Source organism: Malus domestica, chromosome 10 (genome assembly GCF_042453785.1).
Source record: "Malus domestica chromosome 10, GDT2T_hap1".
Taxonomy (NCBI): domain Eukaryota; kingdom Viridiplantae; phylum Streptophyta; class Magnoliopsida; order Rosales; family Rosaceae; genus Malus; species Malus domestica.
In genome coordinates this window covers 42647611-42662446 of record NC_091670.1, presented here as the reverse complement: position 1 = coordinate 42662446, position 14836 = coordinate 42647611, and the positions used below count along the sequence as shown (strand labels likewise).

Below are 14836 nucleotides of genomic sequence, written 5' to 3'. Positions count from 1 at the left end.
TCAGGGTATTATTTATTTTACCTTTTATTTTGTCTTTATTGTTAAAACTCAGTTTTCAAACTTTTTTCATTAGTTTTCCTTTATATTTTCCGGTATTAGATTGGAAAGAATGACTATACATTATGAGATGGCGAAAATTAAACTCGAAAATCAATAGTAGTGAATCTTATTGATATTTACTTCAAGGTCTAACGCCAATTATGAAAAACATTTGTTCTTGTAGTTAATAGAGCAAAGAACATGTCGATAAAGAAGGGAACTAGAGTCTAGAGGGCATCCCTCCTGCCACGACTATAGTTTCTCCTGTTATGTAAGAAGCATCATCAGATGCCAAAAAGGCAGCGGCAGCAGCCATGTCTCCAGTGGTGCCGAGCCTGTTGAGCAACGTCTTCTCCTCGAGGGACTTCCTCTGCAACAAATACCATTCGAGTTCAGTCAACCACGAAGGTGAAAGCCCCTTAACCGAGATCCGTTGTAAAGGAACTATATATATGCATGTATATACTTACCACAGCATCAGTTTCTGTAATGTATGAAGCAAAGTTTGTAGGAACAAAACCCGGAGCAACACAATTTACGCGAGTATCTGGCGCCATATCACCAGCAAGGGCCTAAAACAAGAGCAGCAAAGAATGAGAAGAAGAAAATGTGTGGCTTCTGGAGTAGAAGAAACAAACGGCATAAGACATGAACCACCTACATACCTTGGTTAGCCCAAGAAGGGCTGTTTTAGTGACCCCATACATAGCCATGGCAGCTCCTGGTGGATTGTAGCCAGCAATTGAGGAAATGATAACAACGGAAGAACCCTTTGTCAAGTGCGGCGACGCATCCTGCAAAAATAATCTAATACTATAACCTAGCATACTACACCAGACATTTATGCACATCGAAAATGTGAGAAGAGGACAAAATAAGTCATATAAAAGTTTATCTCGGCAACTGTTTATGGATCAAGTAGAAAATTTCCATCGGAAAAGAGATCATGACTGCTTAATCATTTATTCCTATGACATTTTACCTTGAGAAGAAGTATAGTAGCTTTGACGTTGATTTCCCATAGCTTGTCAAGCACAGATTCTTGGGTTTGCAATATGGGGTCAACTGACGGATTGGCAGCTGCATTTGATACTACCACATCTATTTTTCCATATTTCTGCAAACAAACCGGTATAATTCATCGTTTAGTAAAATGGCATTGAAGAATCATTGAGACGGAGAAAATGATTGTTTATAAGGAACATAGATCATCTCTTTTTGAAGGTGAGTTAGATCAGAGGTTGTAATCAAGTATAATTCATTATGACACTAGCAGCCTACTATATCTACCAGCTTTTGGATGTGTATTTCCCATCTTGCTTCGATAGTAAACACAAAAAATCATGGATTCAACAAATGTTCTTACCTGCACAGTCTTGTTGATGAGATTCTTCCTTTGTTGCTCATTTGAAACGTGGCATACGACTCCCAACGCTTCAATTCCTTGAGCTTTAAGTTTCTCAACTGCTCCATCAACGTTTTTCTGGAACAATTTGATCAAGCACGAAAAAAAATTTGCCCCGCCACAACCATTAAAAAGCAGCTTAAAACTCAATTACCACTTGCTGCTTATGGAAGATAGCAAAAGAAGTAAAATTTGTGATTCAAACATGTACGATTTAGATTGATTGAAGTTCATGGTGTGCAATATTTCACTAACTCTTCCTCTCTTCATATTTTCCCGGAAATGGGTGGGAAAAAAACATCCGAATTGATAGAACACATTAGCCCAATTATCTAAAACTTCTCCATTTTAATAAGCTAAAAATTCGTTTCTTACTGCTTCTGTAGAAAGCACTTACGGTATAGAATGCTTTTATTAAAAACATACGCTTGGTGCAATACTTCTCGCAAACGTAGTCAGAAGTTTTGGCAGTGAGAAAGCACTTTTATCCAGAAGCCGTCCGAAACATTTAATTTCATTTTCAGCAACAAGACATAACGAAATTCAGGGGTTCATCTTTCGATCCCAATTTGCACAGAAACCCGAAAGAAATCAAATTTAACTAAAATTGAAGAAACCCAGATGAATTTCACGTAAAAGAACAAAGTCAAAGATTCTTTCAGAAGAATTGATGAGTGTCGGAGACTGACCTGCTTGCGGGATGAGATGACGACGGAGGCGCCTTCCAAGCCGAGGCGCTCGGCGATGCCGAACCCGATGCCCTGAGTGGATGCCGTCACAATCGCTACTTTGCCTTCGAACCTCCTCCCAATCTTCGATTTCTCCATTTTTCTTGGGTTTCTCCGTAACCAGACGGACTTGTTTATTTAGCTGAGCAAAGCCCGGGCAGAGGCAAGATTATTTTTTCATTCTATATCGTGTCTTCAGAAATCATTATAAATTTTTTTATTTAAAATTTAATATAAACCACACCTAACGAAAATTAATTGCATAATGCACGATAAACAAATATAATTGAAGGATTTATAGGATCCTCACAAAATGGATCCCGCAAGAACGAGGATCCTCTCTTAACAATTATTGCCGCTGACTAACGCCAAGTAAGCAATTAAGAAACTAATTACATATGGACTCGTTCGCAATTGTATTTTAAATAACTACTAAAAGCATTTTTGATAAAAATGTTTTTGAAATCAATCTTCAGTAAAAATTTTGATTGATTCTTGAAAAGCACTAAAATGCTTCTTGCAAGTACATATCTATTTCTTCCTCAAAATCAATTTCACTGAAACACTTTTAAGTCATTTTAAAAGTATTTTCAAACAAACTTATAGTAATTATTTAATTTAGTACGACAAAACGTTATTAGTCATGTTGGTTATAACATCAAGTTTAAATTCTCCCTTCTAACAATATTTCAAGCTAATGATTATTTAGCTTAAGAAAGGCTAAAACTTTGATTATTAACCTCAAACCATCTCTTACATGCCCATGAAGAATGCAATCTCTCAAAAGTACTCAACTAAAAATAAACTCCATCAATCAGATATTAATCTCTCTCAATTGTAGGGATTTCTGAATTTCTTCAAGAGCTCAGGGATGTCATAGCCAAGCATGTCATCCACAGCTTGAATCATTTTCGGCTTCAACTTGTCGAATTTATCGATGCTATAACCGCCCAACACCTCCCGAAAGTGCTCCACGTCTGGAAAGTCACCAGCCGGTAAATGGAAGTCCCTCTGAACCTGTTTTTTGGAAAAATTAACTAGAGTAAGCACGCCTCCATAGATACAGATTTAAACATCAAAGAGTGTTGTTTAAGAATCGACAAACCTTTGCAAATTCTTCTTCGAGGTTATCGATGAGTTTTCGCTGAGCCTTGGATTTTCCCATCACAGCAGGCATCTCTTTCTTCAGATGACTCATTATGTAGGCATGAATCTTAGCAGCTCTAGCACGTTTTACAAATTCATTGATCTGCAATATACGAAGTAATAGATTTTGGGATTCAAACGCAATGCGCGCAAGAAGAGCAACCAAGCCTTCTTTCGTATATCAACCAAAACAAAATCAAGAAAGATCGAAAAGAGAAGCATATAATCTTACCCGGCGATCACATGCTTTCTTTGGTATATCAACCAGATCGGATAGGAGGTCATCTTGTTCTTTTTCGAACAGTTCTTTACCGATAGGGCCAACGACTCCTTCATTGACAGGCTTATCATTGAATGAGCTGCAAAGCCATGGAAGAAATACCAACATTCGATCAAGATCAATTACACATCGAAAAACAATCCCAAAGAAGTAACAAATTGGAAAAAAGAAAGCCTACCCGATATAAACACGCACAACCTCCGGAGTATTCAAAACTTTTCCAAGCGACCACATCAATGCCCCATAAACTCTCATCAGCTTCAGCGTGTAAACGAAGAGTTAATAACTTGAAATTTGCTTTCAATAAAAGTATAATGAATGCAATAAAAACTAGAGGTGCATCTCACTTGTTGAGTATCAACTTGATCAGCTTTATTCAAGACCACTCGAATCTTGTCATCATGACCACGTAGAGATGAAATAACACGCTTAAACTCATCGCTGATGTCAAGCTTATGAGGATCAAACAGAAGAAGAATGACATCACATTTTGCTGCAAACCATGATATAGCACCAGTGAAATCGTAGCTCCTTTGCGTTCGTTGCTTTTCTCCAGATAGAACTCCAGGGGTGTCCACAAATGTAATTTCATCTAGCAACTATAACAAAAAAAAATTAAAATGGTTAAAACACTCCAAGAGGAAGACTATGGTGACAAAATCAACGGAAATGCTATACAAATAGAAGATTATAAAAATTTCAAAACTCACTGGATGTGGCATTTGTGAGCACTCAAATTTTGACAAAAATGCACCTCCGAAAGTTGTTAGACCACTGAAAGGCATGTCTGCATGAACAGCTATAGTATTTCCAGGAATACTCCTCTCATCAGGTCCAGACTGAGAACAGAATTGTGATCGACAATTAGAAATTACCAAAAAAAATTAACATGCAATATAAAATTCAGAGTACAAAGAAATAATGATAAACTTGATAGACTTTTAGAAGGAAACCAGGTGGTTAGCAATTATACCATCACTACAACGAATCTATCTGTAGTAGGTTCTGGTCCAATGTGAGCTCCTGTTCCAACGAGCGAATGTTAAGCTCTTCAACGCTAAGGTTGTCAATTATTCATTTCAAAATTAAAATAGAGATAACTTAACCAACCTGGATAGTCGCATCGTAACAAATGTTTAATAAATGTTGTTTTCCCAGTTGAATACTGACCCAAAAGCATGACCATGGGTTTAGCATCAAAATCACTATTAGTCTGCAAAGAAATAAACCAGCCATATGTTTAGCAAATGTACTATCCAAACGAAACAGTGCAAAGAAGAGCAAAAGGATATTTGATTCCCCAACACACTTTGAAGACTAAAGAGGTGAACTACACATCCAAACATATAGAAAATCCACTCACCAACGATGGAGATGCAAAATCATTGAAACGATATGCAAGTTCCAAAGGCTTTAGTTTCTCATTGTACAATCTCTTCAAGCCATCAACGATAGAAGTCACAGCATTAGGAGGGAGCTGAAGAAAAATGTTAAACTATGTAAAAACAGGTTGATCTATAGATGACAAAAAAGATAAAATGTGATATTCGATGAATTAGAATACAGAAGAAACTAATTCCTTTCAATCGAATAAGTAAAGAAACTCGTTAAGGAGATTGTTTAATTCATTAAAAAACATACGACGAGTATAAAAATACAGCAGTAATCAATTGCACAATGGACATCTGGTCTTACTTTCTTTGCTGATTTTGAACCAAACCGCTGAACTGATGGTTGAAATTGAGCAGTTCCTACATCATTGCCAAGGAAGACATTCAGTACAAGATTATAACAAGTACATTCCCAAAAAAAGTTGGATCGATTTTCTAACCATTTACTTCAACTCCATATGTTGTTAAACTCTTGGTTTTCTGTCAGTACAGAATCGAGAAAATAGTAAGTGAAAGTCACAATGTATGATATAAAGTCAAAAGGGAGGTAAAGGGAAGATCCTCACAGCTATCAAATCATCCAAACCTTCTATTACTGGAGGTTTAATGTTTTCCCAGTCAACTGCAATTGAACACGAATAACTTGAGGAACGAAATGAATGAGAACTAGATAAAATGTATATGTTGGTTCTTCCATATTTACGAAAACAGAAAATACGATATTAAATGGAGATTCTTGCCTGCGGTTTTGAGGATGTCTGGGCTTTGTTCATGTTCTTGTGCCAAGGAAATCATCTACCAAATTCAACCACACTTGAGGGTAAGATTCCATTACAATTCTCAATAGCTAATAAAACATACACTAATCAAGAAATATATCCCAAAAATTATGCACAACCTGCATTGCAGTAACGAACTCCGAAAACCCCAAAAATCCCTGCCGTTTCGTGTCAGAGATCGCCCAAACCTTGAATGATAAATGAGAAAACAAAAGGTGAGTTCCAAACAATCATACCTAATCCCAAACACAACCAAATTAACTTCCAATACATATCGATCTGAGGGTAAAACCATACAATCATACTTTCCTAGTCGAACATAATTGTTTCGGTACTACTTACGGAAGAGAGAAAAGCATTTTCATTTCTCACAACCAAAACCACTTTTGACTGTGACGGACACAATATATATAGAAGTGCTTCTGAGCACCTGTAATGTGCTTTCAAATAAGTATATGGACTTTTATAAAAACTTCAAAGTGTTTTTACCAAAAGCACTTATGAGCAATATTGACTTCTACTTCCCTATAAACAAAGAAAACTATTAGCCTGCTATCGCAAAAGAATGATAACCTGCTTGAGTTCTTCTCGAGAAAGCTTTGACATGGCGAAGAACTTGGTGGATTCGTTTCCAGTAATACGGCCATCGCCATCTAACAACCAGAGCAATACGATTAACAGGCAATCGATCAGAAGTTCAAAACCAAACTTTTAATCAAAATTTTGCGTAGGAAAAAGAGGATAGCATATTTCACCGGAATCAACCAAGTTGAACCACTCCTGGTAAATCTTCTGATGCTCTTTCGGGCACACACCGGTCCGACCCGATCCAATCTCCATTCGGACGAAAACAGGAGGAACTTCACTCAGAAATTTGAAAACCAGAGAGAGAGAGAGAGAGAGAGAGAGAGAGAGAGGGAGGGAGAGAGAGAGTGAGTGAATTTTCTCTGTTTTCGTAACAGCATTTGGCGCTTGGGTTTTTTATTTCCAATGCAATGGCAAACGGCGTCGCATTGGGGTCGTGCGGGGCCAGGGTCGTTATGGAGCGACACGCATGATTTTTATTGACTTTGAACGGTTGGGCGATGTGAAAATCATGGGTGATGGAGCTGGATGTTGAAAGTGGGCCCCATCGGGGCTCGACGGGATATAATCGGGCCGTTGGCGTAATAGAGCACAGTATAAGATGATGGGGCCTTTTGTAGGGCATTCTGACCTACCATAATATTTGAATTTGGGTAACGCTGAACAATAACATATTTGAAATTTTGAACTTTAATTTCGAGCGCCATTTAATTTCGATTACTTTTTATTTTAATTTGTTGGATAATTATTTTCCAAAACAACATCAACAAAAGTTTATCTCATTAAGTAAAATCGATTCTATGATTCTTAAAACGTTACTGTAGCGTCAAAGATTTCTTTAGCTCAAAGTACTTCATGTTTTTTTTTAAAAAAACCTTTGAATAGCAACTCTATTGTAAACAAACTCAATTCAAATATACTTCCATTAATTATCCAACAAAAAAAATACTTACATTAACAAAATAGAATGCAAGAAATTCTTTATCAACATAAATATTAGACACGTGAAATAATAACATAACCAAAGAAAATTAAACACATAACAATCAGGAATAATTGTTGCACAAAAATTGAACAATTACTAATTACTCAGTAGCAACGACGAAATTTTCATTAAAGAAAAAAGAAAAAAATAATAAACTGTCCGGTCTCAGAGAAACTAGAGAATAATTGAGTTTCTTTATCTTGCCATAAAAGGACCAAAGCATGATCATCTCCATGTCATTGCCCTATTTACTTGAAAATATGCAGCACCAACTCTGCGCAAGAACATAAGGAAAATTTATGTATTAACAGTAATTCGTCGATGAAAATTTAAACTATCGAGAATATGTAATTACGAAACTTTGTTTGGTCGCAAAATTACCTTTGATTTGGAAGGCGATTTTCCACGTTTATTCGCGCTGTTGAGATTGTTGCGCGGTTGCTGAGGCACATTTGGGAACTTTGATGCAGTTTTCTTTTCTTCTTTCACTCGTTCAAATATATAAGTAAAACCTTCACCAGATTGGGGATCGTTTTCATCCCAATCCCCAAATTTGGGTATTGAAGCAACTCTAGTATGCTGTCACGTTACAAATTTTGCGTACTTTAACAATGAATTCTACGTAAGTGGGACAATCACAATTTACGAGTTATAATACGACAGTTGATGACAAAGTTTATGTTTCATAAAAAAAAAGGCATAATATTAGTAAATAGATATGTGTTTTATGACATTAACGGATTGATAACACCATCTGACGGTGCCAAGGTTTTATCAATCCGTTACTGTAGAGAGAAAAATGAAGAGAACTTACAGTATCGTGTTGACTAAGATTACTGGACTGATGAGTGCTACTGCCGGTACTTTTAGGCTTGCTCTGGGAATTGGAAGCGCTATGACTACGATCACTTCCTGATGAAGCAAAGCTACTTTTTCTATCAGATCTCTCACGGTGGTGTCTCGGTTGTTGCTGCAAGAGCGAATAATCAGAGCTGCTCCTTTCGCTGCCAGACCCCGATGTGTAACTCTTGCGGCTCCCTCCAGAAACCCTATGCTCATGCGCAATGCCATGTCGCTGATACGCACGGTGGCTACTGTCTCTTTCAGTTTGGCGGACTTTTTCGCTTGAGGTTTGTGGTTTGCTGCTCGAACTCGTGGATATGTAAGGAGGTTGTGCGGCGGAGGACTCAAGCATGCTCTTGAAGGCCTCTGGGTTGTCTTCGGGATCATTTGGATTTCCCTTCACTCCATTTTTACGAGCGCTCTCAAAACATGCAGTGTATGATATGTTGTCACTGTCCCAGTCCCCAAATTTTGGGACATGGGGTTTTTTCTGCAACAAATTAATCTTTTTAATATTGTTTCTTACAACAACAAAAATCTTCCATGAATCGAGATGACATTGTGATTATATTCTAGACAATTACCCCAACGTTATATAAGAAATTAAAACACATGATAGTGTGTGATTTGCATCGTCAACAATGATGTCGTTGTAAATAAGTTTTCAAATTATACTCATATAACGAATCAAGGAAACTTGACTAAAATGATAAAACTTTATATCACAATTGTTGAATAGGTCAAAAATTAAAGTTCTAACCACATAAAAATCAAGGGAACTTGACTAAAATGATAAAACATATATCACAATTGTTGAACTACTAGTCAAAATTAAAGATCAAACGACATAAAAATCAAATATCAACAAGTTAATAATCAATGACTGACCAAATATAGCAATCAAATATTGACAAGATACTGAAACTGATCACTTTACAATTGAGATTTGAAAATTGATCATTTTAGACAATTTCCTAAAAATAAAATTCAATATGAATTTAGTCAAACATTGGATAGTATCAAAGATTTTCTAATTAGGATCTATCAACAAAGATTGTCAGCATTTATCAATTCAAATACCGTCCTTACGGTATGATTTAATCTAATAAATCCATGATATTCCTTACAAAAAAGAAATATTTTCCAATCATCACCAACCCAAGAATGTATATGGCCCTAAAATCATAAAAAAAAATATAAAAAAAGAATATATATGTGTGTGTGTGTGAAGGAAATCATGATCAATTTCTTCAAAAATGAAAAAATACAGTTAGTAGCTATAAGGCGAATTGTAAACTGAATAAAGTATGATATACAGTAAGAATTTAAATACTAAAAACAGAAAATAACTTACGGCCATAATATTGGGTGAATAAATTGTGCAGAGAAATAAGTCCTTAAAGAAGAAGAGGAACAACAACAAGTGGAGGGGAAGACGAAAACTATAGAAGAAGGGCGATTGATCCGATTACTTGTTGTTTTCAGAGAATATATCCCGTACGCGTTTGGAGCGCCAAGAAAACTGGGGGACATGGACGTGCCTTAGAAAATTGCCGATCCGATGGTTACAAAGTTTGCTAAGCGTGTAAACCTTTTCAAAGCCTATTTGTTTGCTAGCTTATACTATAAGTTCAATTTATTCATAAGAAAAACTCCTATGGGTGATTTTTTTTTTAACAAAAAACAAAACAAAACAAACAAGAACAAGAAAACAAGCATATGTATGCCATGGTTGCCATGAAAGTGGAGGTTCTGTCATCCTCTTGCACATCTTCTCTTCAATTCCGAATTTTCACACAAAATAGTATGAATTCTAGAACGTTATTGCGCTCGATTTTTCACAAGTACTCCTCTGTTTTGGTTTTGGAATTTTCACACAAGTTAAACATTATTCCAAAGTTGTTTTTCATTTCACTATATATATATATATATGTGTGTGTGTGTGTGTGTAAAATTCCCATGAACAGAGTTTTTATGGGGAAATTACACAAATATAGTACATTACGAACATGAATATTATATAGTAAAGAAGAACAAAATAAGCAAAATTATGTGGCTTAATTAAAAGGACTCCTAAAGCAAGATAATAAATAATCAGAATATAAAAATACAGAAGACAAAACCAAAAACCTGCTTAATGTCGACAGAAGAATTGCAGTTTTTTTGTTGATTCCATTCTAGTCCAAAACAAAAAAAAAAGGAAAACGTTTCCTTCTAATTAATTAATTGAAGGGATAAAAAATGGTAAAATGCAACTGATCATCATCAAATGATCATAAAGAGAGAGCAGTAAATGAGAGTATACCTATAGGGACATTTGTTTTTTCTTATTTATTACTCTTCTAAACGAGCTCATATAAAGGTCGAAAAACCCATAATGTGTGGGGTAAAAAAAGGGGATACATATGGAAACTAGGCGATGCAGAAATTAGTGCATGTTTATATGATTGCTTGTTCATATGTACGATGTTGGATATAATACAGAAATAATATACAGATGCATGATTCCTTTTATATAATTTTAGATACGGCACATTATTAACATTACCTTAATTACTAGGTGACACCCCTATAAGGAAACATGCATTTAACATTGGAACCCAATATATTTCAGTTGTTCATGAATTACAGATTGATGATCATCGTTGTGGTATCTCAGAGATATTTTCAAATGTATTGGTGATATTTGTCAAATGAGGTATTATTTTTGGGAATTGTTATTGGCACTTCAAAAATCTCATTATACACTCCAAACTTTCTATATTTTGAAAAGAAAAATACACTTATAAAGAGTGTAGGATGATATTTTTAGAGTGTCAATAACACTTCTCTTATTTTTACTTGTTATAATAAGAATCGAGGACACATGCTCCATTTTAGCTACAAGCCTACAACTAGTGCCACAACCAATTGTTTTCTCATGTAGAATGTGATTTTTGAATAGTCTTCTGTTCATCCAAAATATCAAGCAATCATCGATTTATAATAAATTATCCTGATCTTCGGATAAATGGGTTGTCATTACCTTTTGCTTGCCAACTATTATAATACTGATGAAGATAGAATCTGTGAGTTGACTTTAAGTCATTGATTACCAAATACACGATTGCTGTATTTTCAAATATATTGAGAGATTATTTCTCCTTGAAAATCTATTGAGAGATTAGTTGTCCAGTTTTGGGAAGAAGAGTTGTTAGTTTATAATAAAACCTTGTTTGTTTTATATATATATTCACTAAACGCTCAATTTTGCTTTTATGAAAATAGATTTTAAGAGCAACATACACGTGCTTTTAAAAGTTGCTATTTGGAAGTCATTACTCTTAAAATAAGCAAGATATTTTTTTAACTAAACATTGTGAAACAACTTTTGTGAGAAAAAAAAACAATATCAAACAGGGTCTCAACATGGAATTTTATCAACATTGTCTACTCATGTGTGGCATCTCTCATACGCTTGATATGTGTTCAATTTATTGGATGAGTGGTAATACGTATAACACATGAATTACCCGATACCATTTTAGGATTAGACCAATCAATCCAAGCCCAATTGAGACATATGTGAGGGAGTGTTGTCTTACATTCCTAGTTTTGAAATTAACCTTACAAGAGCTTATTGGGAGTTGGATCACTACTGTCATACAAATTGATTTTAAAGTGAAATCTCAAGTTAAGAAATTAATCTCAATTGCCATCATAACTCGTGAACTCTTTTTTTTTTTTTTTTATTTATGGTCAGGCATAACTCATGAACTCGACTTATTAGTTGGGTGCTAGGGTTAGGTTACATAGAGGAAGACACGAACCCGGGATTTTGTTTAATTTTGTTTGTCTTCCTCGTTAGCTGGAAAATCAACTCCTAAACAATTTGTTGCTGACTTAAAAATTCAAGTACGAATAGATAGGATCGATGGTGATTAAATAGTAGACAATCGAATTCCCAATAGCCAGTAGAAGGACGCCCTTGAGCACACAGTTTTTATAATGCACTGGTTCCATTCAAACACGTTCTTACACAAACATACAGAAGAAATATATTCACGCGGTCCATTCAACAGTAGAAGATAGAGCTGCGTTATAATCCTGAACCCCTTACTTTCAGGCCTGTTTAGTTTTGGGTTTTAATGGAAAAGAACCATGCTTCCAGCGCAGGTCTGGTTTGTTTATTTCCAGCCATTACAAGGCGTTTTAACAGCAAAGAAAACGTTTCTTCTTAGATAGGGTAAAAGCCAGCTAAAGATATAAAACGCCCAAAGAATAATATTTTGAACCCAAAATTTTTTTTTATTTAAACAAACGATATTATCTACACTAAAAGAGAGGAGGTGAGTTTAGCCTCACAATAAGCTAGCAATAGTGTGGTTCACATTCGCCTTTGGGGAAAATCGAACCTAAAACCTCTCATTTACAAGTACTAAGTGAAACCACAATTGAACCTAAAACATCTTTACATAGTTTACAAAATATGATTTAGATAGATGGTATTCTTAGCATTCCTGGTGATTGTGGTTTCACACATTTTTAAACCTGTTTTTCTTTTGGTGAAACATGGTTTTTAATTTAAAGTAAAAGAAATCTGTGTAAGAAGGGAGAAAAAAGTACAGCTCTTAAAAAGGAGAAAAAGTACATGAGCAACCAAAAAGCTGCTTCCAACTTCCCTATAATAGAGCATGCAATTCATGGTCCAAGCCACACCCAAATCTTCAAGTCTCTGCTTAGCCATGTAAATTAGTCAATTATAATCAACATTTCCTTTTGTTTGCTTACTTTGTTTGAAAATGGAGTTGAAAATGATGTCTGCGTTGGTTTTTGGGTTAATGGTTATAGTTGTCAACCAAGCAAGTCCTGCATATGGCGATATCACATGCCGACAGGCCTTGATGGATTTGAAGCCCTGTGAGGCATACGTGAAGGGGTCCTGCCCTGGGACTCACAGGGCATACGTGAAGGGGTCCGGCCCTGGGACTCCTCTGATTAGTTGCTGCCATGGTTTGAAAACTGTTTTAACTGCGGCTAACACCAGTGAATCTCAGATTAAACTCTCTAAATGCTTCAAGAAAGCAATTGCTGGAATGCAACTCAGACTTGACAGAATCATGCAGCTTCCTCATTTATGACATGTATCCCCTCCCGTTACTCTCTACCCCAAAATCGATTCCGAATCGTAAGCACTCTCTTTCTCACTCATTTATTGTTTAAGCTATAATCCACACTTCAAAAAAGTCATCTTGCACCAGTTCATGGTGAAAAAGAAAACAATGACTACTTTAAAGTGATAAAAACACTTTCTTAAGATTTTTATTCATAATTTGACGTTGGCTAATGTGTTTTTAATTACTATTGTGACGTGCAGAATTCCTCAAGTCTGAAAGGGCGTGCACGCAAAACCACAGATGTTATAAATAAGACTTGGAGAAGGATTAGCTAAACCACAGATGTTTTGTAATGTGTTTTTAGTAAGTGGTTGATTACTATTTGTGCATCCAAAATATGCATTACAAAGCACTTGTGGGGAAATAGAATGCTATCTTTCTCTAATTTCCTTTCTTATTTCTTCATTTTCCTAAATCTATGCTCCAACTAATTAACAATTAAGCTTTGCGGGTATAAAATTTGACATGCATTCCCAGAAACACGATGACTTCCTAACAACAAAATCACCCACCAAGACTTGAAAGAATTCCCAACTTCACCGCGAAGCCTTTTAACAAATTGCTCCACATTATAAGTTTGGAGAACTATACTCACTGATTATTAGTACAAGGACTAAAGCTCCAATTGGAACAAAATTTAAGGACCATTGCTCCAATTTTTTATACATGGAATCGTTCATGCTCAAAACAGGGAGGTGAACAAAAACTTGTATGGTTTACCCTTGGCGGGTTTGGGATATAAAGCTAAACTACGAATACAAGTATTTAAGTGGTTCATCCTTAAAAATAGGCCATGTCTCCTAGTGTGGTTTGATATATATGTGATGTGGATTCCAAGAGAGCTCTATAATAGTGTAATATAATTATGTTTTCGTGAATCCGATAGCTTATAAGTGGTGTTCGGCCTCTTTATATAGGCCTATACGAGCCTCAAAAGTCATGGGCTCTTAATTCTCTCATTGCCCTAGACACAACCTATAAGCTATTCCTCTATTATCCACTCCACATGTGGAGAAGACGCGGCATTCGCTTAGAGTTACTTACACAGTTTCTTGGGTTGACGCGTATCGAGCGTCCCGCTCATTCAAAAGTGGTTGGAAAGCACTTTAGCCGAGCGCTAGGCCTCTCTTCATAAACTTCTTTGGCCGTTGCTAGCCAACGTGTGGCTAGGAGTTGACGTCTAGGCAAACCTATCTTTAGAGCTCCATGCCAAAAAGTTGTCAAGCCTGCCAGCTCGCTCAAGCGATCAAAAAGTACTTTAAGTCGTGCACTCGTCTCTTATTGTCAGTGGACAATCTTGGGTTGTGGGATGTCGTCCTTCGTTCTTGTGGTGGTGCTTCGTCATCTAGATTCCTTGAGCTGGCTTGCAAACCTAATGTCTTGACCTTTTCGTCCTTCAGTGGACTCTCTTCAAACCCATTTTATTAGGCCCAACAACAACTATATTCTAAAATGATTATGCGTTAACATAAATATTAACTTTCTTCATGGTACATATT

At 36.0% G+C, this 14836-nt stretch overlaps 3 protein-coding genes across 3 annotated transcripts; all 3 read right to left on the bottom strand.

Annotated features, from left to right (window-relative positions):
* Positions 1-137: 137 nt before the first annotated feature.
* On the bottom strand, positions 138-2513 carry LOC103446766 (tropinone reductase-like 3). The gene is made up of 6 exons (XM_008385899.4): positions 2134-2513; positions 1406-1522; positions 1022-1156; positions 705-833; positions 510-611; positions 138-409 (listed from the first exon to the last, which is right to left on the bottom strand). Exons 1-6 carry the CDS (start codon positions 2269-2271, stop codon positions 260-262), a joined length of 771 nt encoding a protein of 256 aa, XP_008384121.1. The 5' UTR covers positions 2272-2513; the 3' UTR covers positions 138-259.
* A 360-nt stretch (positions 2514-2873) lies between these two features.
* LOC103446767 (EH domain-containing protein 2-like) lies at positions 2874-6730 on the bottom strand. Its single transcript, XM_008385900.4, has 16 exons — positions 6524-6730; positions 6342-6421; positions 5888-5956; positions 5730-5784; positions 5556-5611; positions 5430-5469; positions 5294-5349; positions 4962-5075; positions 4709-4811; positions 4572-4621; positions 4309-4437; positions 3946-4197; positions 3777-3856; positions 3551-3677; positions 3278-3421; positions 2874-3189 (listed from the first exon to the last, which is right to left on the bottom strand). The coding sequence occupies exons 1-16, from the start codon at positions 6606-6608 to the stop codon at positions 3004-3006; spliced, it is 1626 nt and encodes a 541-aa protein (XP_008384122.3). The 5' UTR covers positions 6609-6730; the 3' UTR covers positions 2874-3003.
* A 667-nt stretch (positions 6731-7397) lies between these two features.
* On the bottom strand, positions 7398-9761 carry LOC103446891 (RPM1-interacting protein 4-like). The gene is made up of 4 exons (XM_070807188.1): positions 9536-9761; positions 8153-8671; positions 7720-7917; positions 7398-7612 (listed from the first exon to the last, which is right to left on the bottom strand). Exons 1-4 carry the CDS (start codon positions 9539-9541, stop codon positions 7583-7585), a joined length of 753 nt encoding a protein of 250 aa, XP_070663289.1. The 5' UTR covers positions 9542-9761; the 3' UTR covers positions 7398-7582.
* Between the last annotated feature and the right edge of the window lie 5075 nt (positions 9762-14836).